This window comes from Mastacembelus armatus, chromosome 12 (genome assembly GCF_900324485.2).
Source record: "Mastacembelus armatus chromosome 12, fMasArm1.2, whole genome shotgun sequence".
NCBI lineage: Eukaryota > Metazoa > Chordata > Actinopteri > Synbranchiformes > Mastacembelidae > Mastacembelus > Mastacembelus armatus.
This window is the reverse complement of record NC_046644.1, coordinates 812194-830458: the sequence shown is the minus strand read 5'-3', so window position 1 is coordinate 830458 and position 18265 is coordinate 812194. Positions and strand designations below refer to the sequence as shown.

Here is an 18265-nt window from a genome sequence, read left to right as displayed (position 1 = left end):
GAAAAGGAGTGGCACAACTGGCTGAATGGTGTGGCACTAACAACCTGTCCCTCAATGTTGGGAAGACAAAGTAGGTTATGATGGACTTCAGGAGAAACTCCGTTGACCACCCCCCACTGACCATCAACAGCTCAACTGTGGAGAGAGTCAGCAGCACTAAATTCCTGGGGGTGCACATCACAGAGGACCTCACATGGACGACCAACACCGTGTCACTCTCCAAGAAGGCACAACAGCACCTACACTTCTTTCTCCGCCGGCTGAAAAGAGCAAGTCTCCCACCACCCATCCTCACCACTTTCTACAGGGGAACCATTGAGAGCTTGCTGACCAGCTTCATCACTGTCTGGTATGGGAACTGTAGTACAGCAGACCAAAAGACCCTCCAAAGGACAGGGAACACTGCTGCAAAGATCATCGGTGCCCCTCTCCCCTCCATCATGGACATTTTCCTTTCACAATGCTCCAGCAAGGCCAACAGTATCATGAAGGACCCCACCCATCCCTCCCACAGTCTCTTCCAGCTCCTACCATCAGGAAGACGGACAGATTGCTCAACAGCTTTTTCGCCCAGGAGATGGGCCCTGAACTCAAATCACCCTGCCCCCTTCTGACACCCCATACAAACCCCCTACCTCCTGAAACATGGACCCCCCCCCCCCCCCCCCCCCCCAATTACATTTTGTGCATTTGAAGTGTGTTACACACAGGTGAGTGGGCCTGTACAAACCACCTGTAGTAACACACTTTCCTCTATGCGCACTAGAACACTTTTCGCGCACTAGACACTTTTCACACACTACTGTGGGTACATAATCCCACAAAAGACTCAGTAATATATGTTTACATGCTTACATGTGTATTTCGTTCCACTGTATGTCCCCACATGTAGCGGAATGACAATAAAGCTCAACTGGACTTGAACTTGAACACAGGTCCATTTTATTGATGGCATTTTGAATGCACAGCGATACCGTGAAGAGATCCTGAGGCCCATTGTTGTGCCATTCATTCACCTCATGTTGCAGCATGATAATGCACAGCCCCACGTTGCAAGGATTTGTGCACAATTCCTGAAAGCTGAAAACATCCCAGTTCTTGCAGGGCCAGCGTACTCACCGGACATGTCACCCATTGAGCGTGTTCCAACATTCCACAGGACACAATCAACAACCTGATCAACTCTATGCAAAGAAGATGTGTTGCACTGAAGCAAATGGTGGTCACACCAGATACTTACTGGTTTTCGGACCCCCCCCCGGACCCCACCATACAATAAAACTGCATATTTTAGAGTGGACTTTTATTGTGGCCAGCCTAAAGCACACCTGTGCAATAATCATGCTGTCTCATCAGCATCTTCATACGCCACACCTGTGAGGTGGATGGATTATCTCGGCAAAGGAGAAGTGCTCACTAACACAGATTTGTGAACAATATTTGAGAGAAATAGGCCTTTTGTGTACATAGAAAAAGTCTTAGATCTTTAAGTTCAGCTCATGAAAAATGGGGACAAAAACAAAAGTGTTGTGTTTATAATTTTGTTCAGTGTAGATGGAAAAGTAGTAGGGGAGTTTACAGTGTTAGCAGCTGTACTAGCAGTATCAGCATGACATGGCAGTAACAGAAAGTGTAGTGGATGTAATAGCAGTAGAAGTAACAGGGTTGTGCCTGTTCCGGGGGTTGTGTGAGAACTAGCTCTCCCTAGCTGCATTTGATATTTGTGAGGATATTGTCAGGAAAAAGTTTGTACTTGTAGTTTTGATTCAAGAGAAAGAGTTTAAAGTGACCCTCTGACAGTTCGGCCTCGATCTGAATCCAGCATCACTGAGGCCTGAAATATTTATACTGAGGAAGCTGTTCACACTTCTAATGTGTGTGTATATATTTATATGTTGTGTGTATGTGATGCCTTCCGCTCATTACAATTACTGGGTCTGTGTTTGTGTGTGTGTGGCTCATTAGATCTTGCTGTAGACTGTGCTGTGGAAGTGAGATAAATGAAAGACATCCAACTCCTCAGCCAAATTTCATCTTATGAATTAAACAGCCGGCTCTGAAGCACCCAGAAGCCTGCAGCGGACATAAATCCTTTATTATTCTCATAAAAATGTCACATTTCTGAGGTTTTTCAAACCCAATGATGTGATGATAGTCAGGAAAAACCAGAAGCACAGACCTCTCAGCTTGCCATGGAGTGTTTTACGCACAGGTTTTTAGGGCAAAACTTTCCAAATTGAGATTACTTTGTACTCCCACCTGTCTTTGATTAATATTTCTTTAAGAAATAAAGCAACAGGAAATCAGGTTTGCATAGGGATTCAACAGACTAGCTGCAAAGAGGGCAGAGAGAAAAACCGATGTATGATGGACTTTAATGAAACCTCATTGAAAGAGGAGAGAAGCATAAAAGAGGAAACAAATGATGGCGGGTTGGGGAAAGAGATGAACAAAGAGTGAAAAATGGCACAAGAGAGTAGAGGAGTTGCAGGAAGAGACATGGGATTATGAAAGAAAGAATACAGATGACCACAGATGTGTCAAGATTTATAAAGATATATTGCATCTTTGGTAATTTGACAAAATTAAGGGAATTAAGTCTCAGTGGGATCAGACAACAGAATTCAGCTTTGACAGCTCGTAACAAATAAACATGGAGTCTGCAAAAAAGCCATTTTTTGTATCATGAGTTAGATAAAACTGGAAGCCTGTGGAGTCTCTTTTTTATGTAGAACGTCTGTGTTCAGTGACCAGTCCAGTTTATTATCCAGGTACAAGCCCAGATGTTTGTAGGCTGACATCACTTCAATGTCCTCACCACAGATGTTGACTGGATAAGGAAGTTTAGACCTTAAATAATCCACTACCATCTCCTTGGTTTTAGAGGTGTTCAGTAGGAGGCAGTTTTTGTGACTCCAGTCACTGAAGGATTGTACATGAAGTCTGCTGTGTACAGTGTGTACAGAAATGAAGGAATGAACCCAAAACAGTGCCCTGTGGAGCTCCTGTGCTGCTCCAATCTCTACCAGAGATGTAGTTTCCCAGCCTGTCATATAATCTGTGATCCAGGAAACAAAGCAGGGACCCACCCCCATCCCTTTGAGCTTGTCTCTGAGGATGGTTGAGGATGATTGGTTGGATGGTATTGAATGCACTTGAAAAGTCAAAGAACATAATCCTGACATAACTTGCAGGTTCTTCCAGATGAGACAAAAAACAGTGAAGCATGTAGAGGACAGCATCATCGACACCAATATGTTCTCTGTAAGCAAACTGCAGGGGATCTATTGTGTGTCTGACCTCAAGTCTTAGTAGGCGCAGAATCATCCTCTCCAGGACCTTCATATTATGGGATGAGCCACTGGCCTGTAGTCATTTAGTTCAGCTGGACACAACTTTAGGTACCAGAACAATACAAGATGTTTTCCACAGAGCTGGGACCCTCCCCAAATGTAGACTCAGGTTGAAGATCCTCTGTAGAGGCTCACACAGTTGGGCAGCACAGTCCGTAAGTAGCCTTGGACATACACCATCAGGGTCAGCTGCCTTCCCACAGCACAGTCTTTATAGCTGTAACCTTACCCCTGTTACTGTTATAGATGGTGGGACATGCCCAGGTGAGGGAGCGGGAATAGCTGTAGTGGTGGAGGACAAGGAGGAGGAGGAGGAGGCGTTGAAGAAGAATCAGGGGGTATGGTTAGACTGGGACATTTGCCACAGTGTCAGACCTGTTGAAGAACAAGTTCATTGGCTCTGTCCACATCACCCACTGGTACCTGGTTGTTCTTTTTTTTGTAGCCAGTGACGTTGCTAATTCTCCTCCACAGCTCTCTGATGTTGTTGTGCTGTAGATTTTTCTCTTTATTGTTTTTGCAGTCCTCCTTAACCTGCTTTGATCTCCTCTTCAGCTCATGTTGGACATGCTTGAGTCTTTCTTTGTCTCCAGCTTTAAATGCCTCCTTCTTCTGGTTAAGGATTGATGTCACTAGTGATCCAGGGTTTGTATTAGGGAAACTGACTTTGTAGCTATACCAGTGTCTCTACACTGATATAATCTGTAATGTAAACACATCCACAGTTAGATAGTGATTCATACGTATGTCTGGTGCTGTTTAGAGCTACATAAACATATGTGGAGCGATACTGAGATTTGTAAACACTCTTGGAGTTCATTAGAGATAACAGATTTTGAAATCATTTGGCATCTGGATGGAGATCTATATAGATATGTGGACACACATCCATTTTGTAGACATAGGTAGATTTTTGTATAGACAAAAAAAACTTCTGTAGAAATATATAAATGCATCCGGTGCACTATAGAGATATACAGGCACATTTAGATTTTTGCGGAGGTATGTAAAAATATCACTTTTCACTAGACATACAGTCTAACATGGAGTTGTAGTGCGACAGTTGGGAGTTCATAAGCTGAGACGAGGTCATCATCAGTGACACACACACACACACACACACACACACACACACACCCTCACACACACACACACACACACTTTCTGTCTTGTCATGCCAGAACAAGCTGAATTCTCCATCACTTTATTGCGGCAGGCTGCTGGAGAGTTTTTTATGAGAGCTTTAAAAAATGGCTCGTTAACAGTGGGATCCTCGTTAATATACTGCCTTGTCCTCGCCTCATCGCCCACACACTGCAGAGACAGAACTGATCCTCAACCAACTGCCAAACCTACATTTAATCAATGACTCGAGGACCACAGAAAGAGAAGGAGATGGGGGTAGGGACAAGACAAGAAATATGAGAAGATGGAGAGATGTAGAAGAGTATGTGTAGAGCATTGGGAGAGAGGAAAGAGGGAGTAAAGATCAATGTGGAAAGGAGGAAGAAAAGCCAGAAAATGGAGGGATGTAGAGAATAAGGAAATGAGGGAGGAGAGAGTAGAAGGCGAGGAGGAGGAGGCGTGTCCTGTGTCCTCATCAGTATTCTGTCCTGACTGGAGCTTTATTGTGATGCTGGACGAACAGTTTAAGCACGACACTGCCTGCTGCAGCTCACCCCACAGCTCCACACACCTCCATCATCAATCTCTCTCTCTCTCTCCATCAGTCTCTCTCTAGTTGGCCTGCAGCTGTACATCTCTCTTCAACAGCAGCGCATTAGATGTGAGTGTTGATTCTCTCAGTGGGCTTGTTTACACTGCAGACACAACAGGACGAACCCTCCTCAGCTCTCACCACTGAGTCGCCCTTCTCATAAACTTGTGGGGCTGTATACTTTCCACAGTACTGTGTGTTCATTGTTCAGGCAGATTGGCAACAGGCAAAAAAACAATTAAAAAATAAAGAAAAGGTCTTGTCAACATTGAGAACACGATGCATTAAAAAAATGAAAAATATTGCACCTAAATAAAATACATGCATTTTAGAAAACACATCCACCAACGAGAGAACATATAAGCAACACAAAGAAGAAGCACTGTCAATACAAAAAACAGCAAATCAAACATAGATACATTTCCAGGGGACACTAAAAACTAACGAACAAGGCAGTAATTAGTAAAAAGCCTCAGTTAAAGGTATAATCAATACTTCCGATAATACTGGAATCATGGAATAAACAGCGTTAGTTTATGCAGCCCAGTCGGTATTAGATGATTCTGTGCCTCAGGATTTAATTGCATAACCACAGTGCCAGGTCTGTTACAAGTTTGGTCTTATTTTTGTAGGTTTTTTCCATCATGTTTATAAGTACTAATAATAGTGTTCTTAGCAGATGAATTACAGTGATCTGGAAAGCGTAGTGACATCTTTAAAATGAAATGAGACAGCTTAAGAAATGTGGAATAATAGACATGCTATACACCTTATTTTTGCTGTGTGCTGTTGTTTTATGGTCCTTTGACTTCTTTTGTTTTTTGCTGGTGGTGTTTCTTGTATGTCTGACTTCTTTTAGCAATGTCACCAGCTACTAGGTAGCTAGCCAGCTATGTAGGAGGATGGTTCTGACATACCAACTGAAGAAAAGCACAAACCATGGCTCAGTTCCATTAAGTAAGCTATGACACTGAGCCATGTCCAAGAGCTGGACCCTGCAATTAGCTCATCTAAATGGACTGCAGTTATTTTTAGTGTTGTCAGTCACACCTTTACTTTTCCTGCTATGAAGCTGCTATTTGAGTCTCTGTACCAACATGAGCCATGAGCATGCCTTTAGTGGCGTATAGCAAGCTATTCACTGGGTATCATGATCAGTAAGACGGGGCTTAAGGACTGCTAAGGTGTCTGTTGCTTAGTATTTAGTGTCACTTTAAAAAATAAGTCTAGTTTTACCATACAATACTGTCAAAAAATGCAGGCATTAAAGCTAAAGTGAGGCCATTTTAAAGGGCTTTAAAAGAGGACCTAGGTACACAGTTTGCCAAAGTACTGGGCAGGTTGCTTCAAGCATCTTCAAGAACTGGCCACTGTTCTGTGGCACTGTGGCTGGCATTATGTTCACCATGCCTCAGAATGTATTTGGGAGACATTTTCCTGATTGTGCTGTTTAATCAATATGAGTATAAACAACTGAAGTGCCCAAAACCTGTGCACAGTCATGTATGTGTTCAGTGAGAGATCCCATTTGCACCTGTTGCTTATGTGGGCTTGTCAGTAGCTCAGACAGTGTAGGTAGATTTGATGTGGAACCTAAGGAGGCAGAGCAGTCTGTTCAGCTGTGCAGCCATGACTTGTTCCAGTAACACTAAAATCTGTATATGATAGAGAGAATACAGTATGTGTGTGTAAAGGCAATGAGACAAAAATAGATGTTATAACCTGATTTTTCTTTTTAAAAAAGATCTGTTTCAAAGGGACAGACATAGATCAGCTTATAGCAGCCCCTTGTGGCCTTTTCTAAAAAAAAAAAAAGTAATGCACAGAACCATAAAAAAAACAATGATCATCTTATCCAGACTAATTCTTATCATTTATGTTATATTTCATAGCTTACAATTTCAAATTAATGTCCATTTGTGTTCTGAGTTGATTTTTTTACTGAAAGTTTAATGAAATTTTGTCAGTGACTCTGCAGTGAGTTGTGTGAATGTCAGAGCTGATGTGTGTTTATTTTAAACTATCTGTATCACTAACTATGTTTATCCTTCAGTAGGTTTGACTTCAGTAGATTCATGGTCACAGAGCTGGAATCAGCAGAGTAGTTCTACATTTTATTCTTCAGCTCACTGTGTTTATTGCTGCTCGCTCCAGCTCTCTGATAGCATCCACAAGCATCTGTTTCATGTTCTGCTGCCTTTAGGTGCTTCTCCCAGTCATTTTTGTACATATGAGGCGTTCAGGTGCAACATCTATGAAACAATGTTTTTGTTTATTTTTGTATGCAGAGGATCATTGTAAAATGAACAATTCATGAAAAGTTAGATTCAGAAGACAAAGAATTAAAAACAACTAGGTGAAAAATAAAAAATATTAGTATATAGCAATACAATAATAAAATGTCAAGTAAAGAGTGGTTTAAAAGTAAAAACTGCTACAAAGGGGAATAGATCAATTTTGTAATGAGCAATATTTCTCCATGAAATTATATTTCAAAGATGTCACATACAGTCCATGCCCATGTTCCTCTGTTTTATTTTTTAGTTTTGGTTACTAAAGCATGCTCATATGTAGCCTCTAGTATTTCTGAAGGCACCTGTAGGCTAGTATTTCTGAAGGCACCTGTAGGCAGCATCTATTCTCTACTGTGGGTCTGGAGCCACAGATCCACCCAGATGTGTTTCATTTGTTCCAATGTACCAAAGAAAATGGTGTTTGAATTGACATGGTGGCTGGAAAATAATATCATGATGGGTGAAAAGCTTGTAACTACAATGCTGGTATTGTTTCTTTTACATTAAACTCTCAGAATATTTTTGAATAATGACAGCAATGTTTAATATGTACTATTTTTAGCTGCTAGGTTTATAACACATTTGTAGCTCTGGCTACCAAAAAAAGCATGAACCAACAAAAAATAGCTAAAAAATGTTGAAGTTTTTCATACTCAAGTCTGACTTTAGGTTTTGAATAAAGGACATCCTTCTGTGGATCTGTGGCTCCATGTCCTGTTCACAGTGGCATCTTCTTACTTCCTTCTTATGCTTTGTCTTTTTCTCTCCTCTTTTGTCTCTGTTTTTCACTACCACATCCATCCAATCCTCCTTCTCTCCTCTCAAAAATCTTTGTACTTGCATGTCATCTTATGCATTTCTTTTTACATACCATGTAATAAACCTATATTCATTAATTTATGCTTATATCATTCATGTCTCCATATTATCACACATTTATTACACTGCATGATTTCATTATTTACTCCCAAACACCCTGGTTATGGGTAAATACCCATTCCCTCACCCAGACCCCATAGACCCATCTGAAGATGACGTCTTCCATCTCTTTGATAAATACCCCACTCCCATGCCAGACACCAGCACTCCCATGATACCCCCAGTTGGGGTCCAAGCTGTGGCCCTGTCATCAGACTCTGTCCGTGTATCCTGGGCTGACAATTCCATGACCAAGAACCAGAAGTCATCTGAAGTCCGATACTACTCCGTAAAGTGGAAGACCACCTACTCTACCAGTGGAAAATACAAGGTAAACACAGGCAGTTTGATCCTTACAGTTCATGTGAAGGAATTCTACCTCACTGCTTAGTTTTTCACTGATGTCAGAGGTGTGGACAGGACAGAGAGACATGTTAGACCCGAGTAATGACCTTAGACTTGGCTTGACAAAAAAGACTTACAACATGATTTTGTTACACTATAGAGTCAGTAGGACTTTTTAACTAGAATAACTTTATATCTTCCTCAAAACCAAAAGTTTCAAAATAATGACCCACCAGGCTTCAAACATCGGCAGGTTAACAAACACTCCACCACTCGGTGGGCAAGCAACCATGAACCTCAGCCACTCGGCAGATAGGCAGGCAATAATAATAACTACCTTGACTTACACAGGGACCAAACCGGAAATCAGAAACCAAAATAAAAGTCCAATACCAGACGTCACACAAATCAAAAATAGAACCCATGGGACAAATCTCCAACCCGGGGAATGCAGTGGCAGTAGAAGCCCTGCGGAACCACTGGGGCGAAACTCGGGACCAGGCATTCCAGTGGCGTCAGCAAGCCGAGCCGAGCCGAGCCACAAGGGCAAAGCTCTGATCCGGGAGTTGCAATGGCATCGGCTAGCCCGGCCGACCCACCATGACGGGGCTCAGGGTCCGGAGGTGCAGTGGCATCAGCCAGCCGAACCAACCCACTGGAATGAAGTACCAGGGGAGGCGGTGGCATCAGCAGAACCAGCTGAGCCACTGGGACAAAGCTCCTATCCATGGAATGCATCAGCAAGCCCTGCCAAACCACTAGGGCGAAACTCGGGACCAGAAGTTGCAGTGGCATCAGCTAGCTCAGCCAACCCACTGGGATGAAGCTCCGGTCTGGGGAAGGAGAACAACCTCAGCGGCGACGCTGACGTCGGCGCACTGAGGTTCTGGTACCAGGGAGGCGGTGGTGTTAGCAGGACTGGCAGACCCATCGTGACATGGCTCAGGGTCTGGAGGTGCAGTGGTGTTAGCCCACACAGCCACCATTGCCCCGACGCCAAGGAGCTGGAATTGTGAACTGGACCTTGGCGTGGGTGCCTTCGCCCTGACGCTGAGGGACTAGAACCAGGAATTGGACCTCACTGTGGGCGCCGACTGGCAACGTTAATCCTCGAGCAACAAACAAAAGAAACCAGGTATATATACACTTGAAACAAAAGCTCAACAAAACACAGGTGAAACCAATCCTAACTAATCAACATAAAGCAACCTTGAGTTACACAGGGACCAAACCGGAAGTCAGAAACCAAAATAAGAGTCCAATACCAGACATCACAAAAATCAAACCCTAATATACACTTAGAATCAATCTGCAGTTACCTTGCACAGTCATGAGGGATTGATGCATTTGGCCACACAGACAGATGAATAACCCGCGACTAACAGGGGCTTTTCTTGGAATTGCCCGACAAATAATGATTTCTTTTGGATTTGAAATACATTCTTTAAGACTTGGGACTGATGTCAGACTTACCTGTTATGACATGAAATGTTTGCAAATTCCTGGTTTTCTGTATAAATTGGTCATGTGTATTTTAAGACTTGAGCCTACATGTGAGAAAGCAACACTATGTAGTTTTTCGACCTTAAAATAATGTCTCTAAAATTACTTCAGTTGTTGAGTAATTCTTATCTAGATGAATTTTACCACTGTTGCAGCCTGAGCAGGCTTGCATCTGCTCCAACAGGACTATGCAACTTTCATTATTGGGTAGGATCACTCAGCCATGCTCATCTGCTGCCAGCGGAAGAGTGCGACCTATTTTACAGCATACGTCACGTTTTATTCATAGCCTGGGTGGAGTTAACCAACAGCTAACTATAAAGCGAAACGATCTAACACGGGATTCTCAAAACCAACTGGCAGAGCCAGTGAAGAAACCAATGACGGTTCTGTCAGAGGAAACGAAGAAAAGAAAGAGTGGTCGGACACGAGCAGTATTGGACAGGCTTACACATTGGATTCCCCAGTTCCGTCAGCTTAGTCAACAAATTCACGTGTATTGCGCTGCCCATGATGGGGGAAACCGTGAGCAAAAGTTACATAGTGTTGCTGCTGTTACTCAACAGGGTAATTGTTCCTAATGTGGGTCCTGCAATTTGACTTTTGAATTAGGACTAGTGTATTTAGCCAGAACATAACATAACAGAAAAATCATAAGATTGTCATTGAAAAATAAATAACTTTGACATTGAAAAACACTGACATCAACAAAAACTGAGAATAATATAATTTTTTTCAGTATTAATACTTTTTTTCAATGCCATTGTTTTTCTTTTCAGCACAAATGCTTCCATACAAATGTTTTATTTTTTAGTCCTGATTTTGTTGTCAGTGCCAAAGTGTAACTGTCACTGTTCTGGCTCCATACTAGCTTAATTTTGGAACTAACCTGCTGGTCCTGATTTGGGACTTGACCTGGGGTTTTGTGACTCCAAGCAATTACTTTGACCCACCTCTTTTGTATAAGCTCCACACTCACACAGGGTGCCAGTTGCTGAAAATAAAGTTAGACCACAGTAAAAAGTTTTGCATACATGTTTATTAAAATGCCTTCCTTACTGACATTTCTAGTTCACCACTTAATTTCTTTTGAACAAGAAGTATTACCACAGCAACTCCACTACCTGCAGCTGTTAATTATCAGATGTTAGGGATTTAACCTTGTATCAATCATTTTGTGTGCTGCCCGCTTCCAAAAACAAGCATTTCATCAGTAAGACTAAACAGAGCACAGGCACTGTAAATGATATTCGTGAAGTTACAGCAATCTAAGGAGAAAAGAGCTTGGAAGAAATGTGTGTGTGTTTTTTATTGTTTAAAAATTTTATTCATCAAGAAATATGTTTCAAAATAGTCTCATTTGCCAAAACTTGCAGTAAAACACAACCTAGAATCATTTTGATTGTTGATTTACCAAGAAAAATTCCTACTGATCTTCTCATGTTTGGCTGTTCATCTGGTGAAAGTTCTTTTCTTCCATCCAAACTTTGAACTTCAATTCAATTCAATTCAATTTTATTTGTATAGCGCCAAATCACAATACAAATCATCTCAAGGCACTTTACAAAAACTAAAACTAAAAACCCAACAATTCTCTTATGAGCAAGCACTTGGCGACAGTGGAGAGGAAAAAACTCCCTTTAACGGAAGAAAAAAACCTCCAGCAGAACCGGGCTCAGTTTGGGCGGCCATCTGCCTCGACCGGTTGGGGTGAGTGGATAGAGCAGAGAGAAAAGAACAGCAACAATAAACAACAAATAGACACTGCAAGTTGGTGGGGCCAGTAACTGCACATCAGCGATAAACAGCTCCAGGACCAGGGACACCTGCAGAAGGTACAGAGAGAACAGGGAGAGAGGGAGAGAGCACAAACTAGGGGAGAGAGAGAGCACAAGGTTAGTAACATTCAATGGTGGAATATACATGAGGTGGGGGGGGGTTAGGGTAGGGGAGCTCAGTGCACCGATGGTCCTCGGGCAGTCTAGGCCTATAGCAGCATAACTAACTAAGGGATGGTTCAGGGTTGCCTGAAGCCAGCCCTAACTATATGCTTTGTCAAAGAGGAAGGTTTTAAGTCTAGCCTTAAAAGTACAGAGAGTGTCTGCCTCCTGAACCCAGGCTGAGAGCTGGTTCCACAGGAGAGGAGCTTGATAGCTAAAGGCTCTGCCTCCCATTCTGCTTTTGAGAACTCTGGGAACCACAAGTAGGCCTGCACTCTGAGAGCGAAGTGGTCTATTGGGATAATATGGTACTATGAGGTCTTTAAGGTATGAAGGAGCTTGATTATGAAGGGATTTGTATGTGAGAAGAAGGATTTTAAATTCTATTCTATATTTTACAGGGAGCCAATGAAGAGAAGCCAATATAGGAGAAATATGATCTCTCTTGCTAGTTCCTGTCAGGACTCTGGCTGCGGCATTCTGGATTAATTGGAGGCTTTTTATTAAGATATTAGGACATCCAGATAGTAACTTCAACAAAACTTTGACAATAACCTAAAAAACAATGGAAATAGGAAATCTATACAAGGGCAGACAGTTTGCGCACCTTAATAAAGCACAGATAGAGGGAGACAGAGCGAGAGAGAAGGCTTGTGTTGTTTTCTTTCCATCAGAATCTGAAAAGAAGATATTTTCTTGGTGCCAAATGGACAAACCAGTAGTCTGGTCTTAAATTTAAAGCACAACTGAGTTTATCTAGCCATTACATCACAAACAGGAGTACACGTCTTCCAGAGAGAGGGAATAAGATGCTCAAAGGACAGACACTTATACAGTGTTTTAGGATATTCAGAACAAGTTTTTAACATCAATATGTCTTTAATTTTGTCCCCTTTCATGACAACATATTAGTCTCATTCTCACATCTAAGTTATACAGTGTTTTCTCTGTCCAGTCTGCAGACACCACAGCACTCAGCCACACCGTCACCGGCCTCAAGCCAAACACCATGTACGAGTTTGCTGTTATGGTAACGAAAGGCCGCAAATCTAGCACCTGGAGTATGACAGCACATGCCACGACATATGAAGCAGGTAGGTCTCTCAGACACACACATACTTGTATTTCTGTCCTTATGTAGTGATATTGAATTGATGAATAGTCATTAATTATTTATGAAAAATGTTAATTAATTACCTCAGAGCACCAAGTCGTTTTCGTGGACTACCCATTCAAATGATTATGAATGTAGTTATCAATTTAGTGATCTGAAGAATGAGTTCAGTACCAAACAGTGATGTTATTGTTTCGCAACCGACAGAGACCAGAACAGAAGGACTGAGGTTTCCGCCATTTATTAAAACTAAACATCAGTGATAGAACTGTACCTTGGAAGTGTTACACCCACAGATGGTTACAGAGCCAGTGGCTGCAAATAACATAAATCACAAGTGAATTAATCGCTAACTCAAGGTGATTTTGATCATTAGTAGTCAAAATGGCATTCTAGTTTGGTCATTTGCTCTGGTAAGATAAAACTAGTGGCTAATTACTTAATAAGCGGGGTTAATTTGTGAAATTATTGAATAGATATCAGTGAGACACCAGCTGATTCAGAGAAGAGGGAGAAGCCAGTGTAGCCTACTTTGATGCAGTTTTGCCCAGGTCGGCTGTCGGTACCCGATGATGTCATTCAATCTGGGTGTTCCGGAGGTGAGCTTTGGGTCGGCGAACCTAAAGCGCCTCTTCATCACCCAGGGGATCAGAGGGGTCTGTAGTTGCTCTGGCGGCCTGGTGATGCTGGTGGGATGCTGGAAACTCAGCAGGCTGGTGTGTTGCTGTTGCTTAATGATTTAGAAAAATGCACAAACTTTGCTAGCTGACTTTACTGGTAATTCAGTAGTAGGCCTTCTTGCCAAGAGAGTAAGATCCGCAAAGGCTTATCAGCAGAAGAGGGAAAAAGACCGAAGAATGGGGAAAACCACAACAAAGAGAAGGAAGAAAATTGAGAACAAAAGCCTGCCTGTCTGAAGGCAGGGAATTTAAACTAATTGTGTGTTCAAAAATACTAACTGCAGAATATCTTATTAAAGAGAGTGATCACTTCACTGTCACTGTGACTATTTTCAGTGACACTTTCTGTTGCACATAACTAAATTAACAGCAACAGTTAATTAGAATTAAACTCATGCTCATAGCAGAGGTTTTATCATAATAAACTGAATGGCTGACAGTTACAAATTTATTACCTGGTGACACAGGTGATTATTTAGCTACATATGACTTTCAAACACTCATAATCCAGATAGGCTAATATGATTGCAATATCTCAAATTGCATTACTTAATACAGACAAATTATTAATCTAAATACAAACTTGTGTGTGGCTTTCACAAAGGTAATCTCTCCAGTAGGAGTCATAACAGCTCCATCAGTCCTTCAAGTTGGATCCTGTTAGAGAGCAGCAGAGTGTTTGGTTAATGTTTCATGGCTGGTCTCTGGCCTAGTCCTGGGGTCCATGGGGTTTTCCTGAAAGAGCGTGTTCATGTGTGTGCATTTGGTCACTGGTCACATTTGAGTAGAATGTTCTGTTGAGGGTTAGCAAGAGTTCACTGTTCACAGATTGTCCCTGGGTGTTTTTTTAAGGCAGTCTTGGCTGCCAATAAAACATTACTCAGTCTGTCTGTCTTTTATGGTGAGGGTCTTTGCTCTGGAATTCTTGGTCCTAACCTTTTTGGTGTTTGTGGGCAGATTAACCTTGGTGGTTCTGTTACTACAGTTAAGTTAACAAGGATAATAACATATAAAAATGAACACAAAATGGCTAAAATCAGATGCGAGAAGATGCAAACTCATCAAAATTTATGTGGTTGCTTAATCTGTGGGCAGCATGGTGGATGAATGGTTAGCACTGTTGCTTCACAGCAAGAAGGTTCCTGGTTTGAAATCCAGCAGGGGTCTTTCTGTGTGGAGTTTGCATGTTCTTCCTGTTCTCCAGGTACTCCGGTTTCCTCCAGCTGTCCAAAAACATGAATGTTAGGTTGATTGGTGAACTGTCCATAGGAGTGAGTGTGAGTGTGTGAGGTTGTTTGTCTCTATGTGGCCCTGTGATCGACTGGTGACCTTTCCTGGGTGTACCCCTGCCTTTCACCCAAATAGAGCTGGGATAGGCTCCAGCAGATCCCGGTGACCCTGGTTAAGAATAAGGGGGTGCAAATAATGGATGGATGCTCAATCTGTTTTTTCTTGCTCCTAAAAGTGCAGAAGAGGCTATCTCCATGCCTACATAGCATACTCCATCCATTAACAAAGACTGTCAGATGCAGTTAAAAAATCTGTCTTTATTGTGACCAGTTCTACTGATCCATACAGTAATGGTACAAAAGAAGTGATGTTTGTAAACATACAAGAACATTAAATCCCATTTTAATCAACAGTTCTGAAGGTTGGTACACAAAGAGGCTGGTGGTGCTGGAGGGAACAGCAGCAGTGGTGGTCTGGTTAAAATGAATGTGACTAGACTTTACTTATGACTGGTAATTTTAAAGCAGCTAAATGGCATCTACTGCTTCTTGAACAACAGTTAAGTGCTGGTTTTATTTAGTCAAACTACTGTTTCCAAGGTCAAGGATGCACTTTTACTCTTTAGAACAAGTGCGTGATGCTTACTGATTTTTAGTAATATTGTATTACAACTTTATTCTATCACTTTCTTTTCACTGACATCTACAACACCCAGGTGAATACATTACGTTATTCTCTGCTGGTTTTAAAAGCAATTCCAGAGAAAACAGATACACTAATTGAGGGTGGGTTCAACAAACATTTTTACTTTTCTGAACAGTGATTACTTTTAATAATGGGTTTCAAAATGCATAGAAAGCATGTTTTGAGTCAAAAAGGTGTCATGAAGATAGAAAGCATGTTTTGATTCAACAAGGTGTCATGGAGATACTGCACTCTCCCCCACAACAACATGACAACTGTCTGCAACAACCAAACAGACTCACACAGATCACAGACTCAAATCAAAATGTCAAGGTATCCCTTTTAGGATGTTTACAATTATGTTTGTTGGATTTCTCACCCAATTAAGTGTGAACAGCAGTGTCCCTGGGGCCTACTGGAATACATTGACATTCACAGTGAACAGACGGACTGAGCCCACTCAGTCCCTGCAGTGATCCACCAATTCTGGACATACAAACACTGACCACATTTTCACAGCAAAACACTGGAAAACTGCCTTCACTGCAGTTCATAATGCTAGTCCACTATTTGAAATAATCACCCACTGAGTTTAAAAGACCCCAGCTGAGACACATTATATTATTTGCCAGAGGCAAAGGTTTAGAAATTGTGATATCAGTCCATTAAAAAACCATTAAAGCTTGTAGTCTGAGCTGATCTCTTAATATCTACTGGACAGATTACCCTTAAATCTGGGCAAGAGGCAGGGTACATATAGATCATGCTTTCAGAACAGCTGAATACATATGAATGAGTTAGCAAAAAGTTTAACCACTTCCACTTGTAATGTCTTTCAATGGTCTTTCATGGTCATCCCTTCCATTGTGCCACGGTGACAGCTCCACAGGGCCATGTCATCATCAGCAGTCTCTGTGATTCATACTGCATTGATGCAGCAGTGCAAAGTGCAAAGGTATTACCTCATGGTCTCACAATTATGGAACACTGACATAACACTGAGCCAGCATTAGTGATAAATGACAGAACAGCAACCGAATCATCTCCAGAAAAATCATACTGCTGTCTGGCTGCTGCAGTGTGATGTCAACACACATTTTGTTTTTTTTTAAACAGTGATTAATGGTGCAAAATGTGTGCAAGGATTTTACTATAACTGTAATAATGGGTGGATGCAAGTATAACTGTAACAGGGGTGTGACACACACACACCAAAATAATCTTCTTTTCCTTTTGGCTGCTCCCTTCAGGGGTCACCACAGCAAATCATCTGCCTCCATTTAATATTATTATGAAAAATTATGTACCAAACTTACACATTTAACCCAATTCCAAAGTGCACACACACAGCAAGTGAACAAACACACACTGTGAACACACACCCGGAGTAGTGGGCAGCCAGTGCTGCTGCGCCCGGGAACCCTATCCTCTGTATTCTCCTCACCCACACCAACTATCCTCATGTCCTCCTTCACTACATTCAAGAACCTCCTCTTTGGTCTTCCTCTAGGCCTCCTTCCTGGCAGCTCTAACCTCAGCATCCTTTTACCAATGTATTCACTGTCCCTCCTCTGAACATGTCCAAACCATCTCAATCTGGCTTCCCTGGCTTTTTCTCCAAAACATCTAACATGAGCTCTCCCTCCGATGTACTCATTCCTGATCCTATCCATCCTCATCACTCCCAGAAAGAACCTCAACATATTCAGCTCTGCTGCCTCCAGCTCTGCCTCCTGTCTTTTTCTCCGTGCCACTGTCTCTAAACCATACAACATTGCTGGTCTCACCACTTTCTTTCACCTTTCCTTTAATTTTTGCTGACACTCTTTTGTCACACATGACACCTGACACTTTCCTCCACCCGTTCCAACCTGCTTGTACACGTCTCTTCACTTCTTTTCCACACTCTCCATTGCTCTGGACTGTTGACCCTAGGTACTTAAAATCCTCCACCTTCTTCACCTCTAGTAGAACAATGAGATTACAGGGAGTTGTAATCTCATCGTTCTACTTGAGTCCCTCTCATTTACACACATGTACTCTGTTTTACTGCAGCTAAGCTTCATTCCTCTCCTTTCCAGAGAAAACCTCCACCTCTCTAGATTTTCCTCCACCTGCTCTTGCTCTCACTACAGATGACAATGTCATCTGCAAACATCATGGTCCATGGAAATTCCTGTCTAACCTCATCTGTCAGCCTGTTCATCACCACAGCAAATAAGAAGGGGCTCAAAGCCGATCCTTGGTGCAGTCCCACCTCCACCTTGAACTCCTCTGTCACCCCTACAGCATACCTCACCACTGTCGTACAGCTCTCATACATGTCCTGCACCACTCAAACATACTTGCCACTCTGCAGCTCCTTCTGGCCTTCTCCGTAAATTTGCAGGGAACCGGATTGGACGGTAACAGGGAGACTGCTCATAAAACACAACTACAGCTAGAACTGCAACAAAACACAACTAATGATTCGGCAGGGAACAAAGG

At 42.2% G+C, this 18265-nt stretch overlaps 1 protein-coding gene across 1 annotated transcript in view; it reads left to right on the top strand.

Moving 5' to 3' along the window:
* dcc (DCC netrin 1 receptor) overlaps nucleotides 1-18265 on the top strand; it is a 252047-nt gene that overhangs the window by 152937 nt on the left and 80845 nt on the right. Inside the window, exons 17-18 of the mRNA XM_026297730.1 lie at nucleotides 8375-8613; nucleotides 13026-13164. Coding sequence (XP_026153515.1) covers nucleotides 8375-8613; nucleotides 13026-13164 — 378 coding nt within the window. The remainder of the gene's footprint in view (nucleotides 1-8374; nucleotides 8614-13025; nucleotides 13165-18265) is intronic.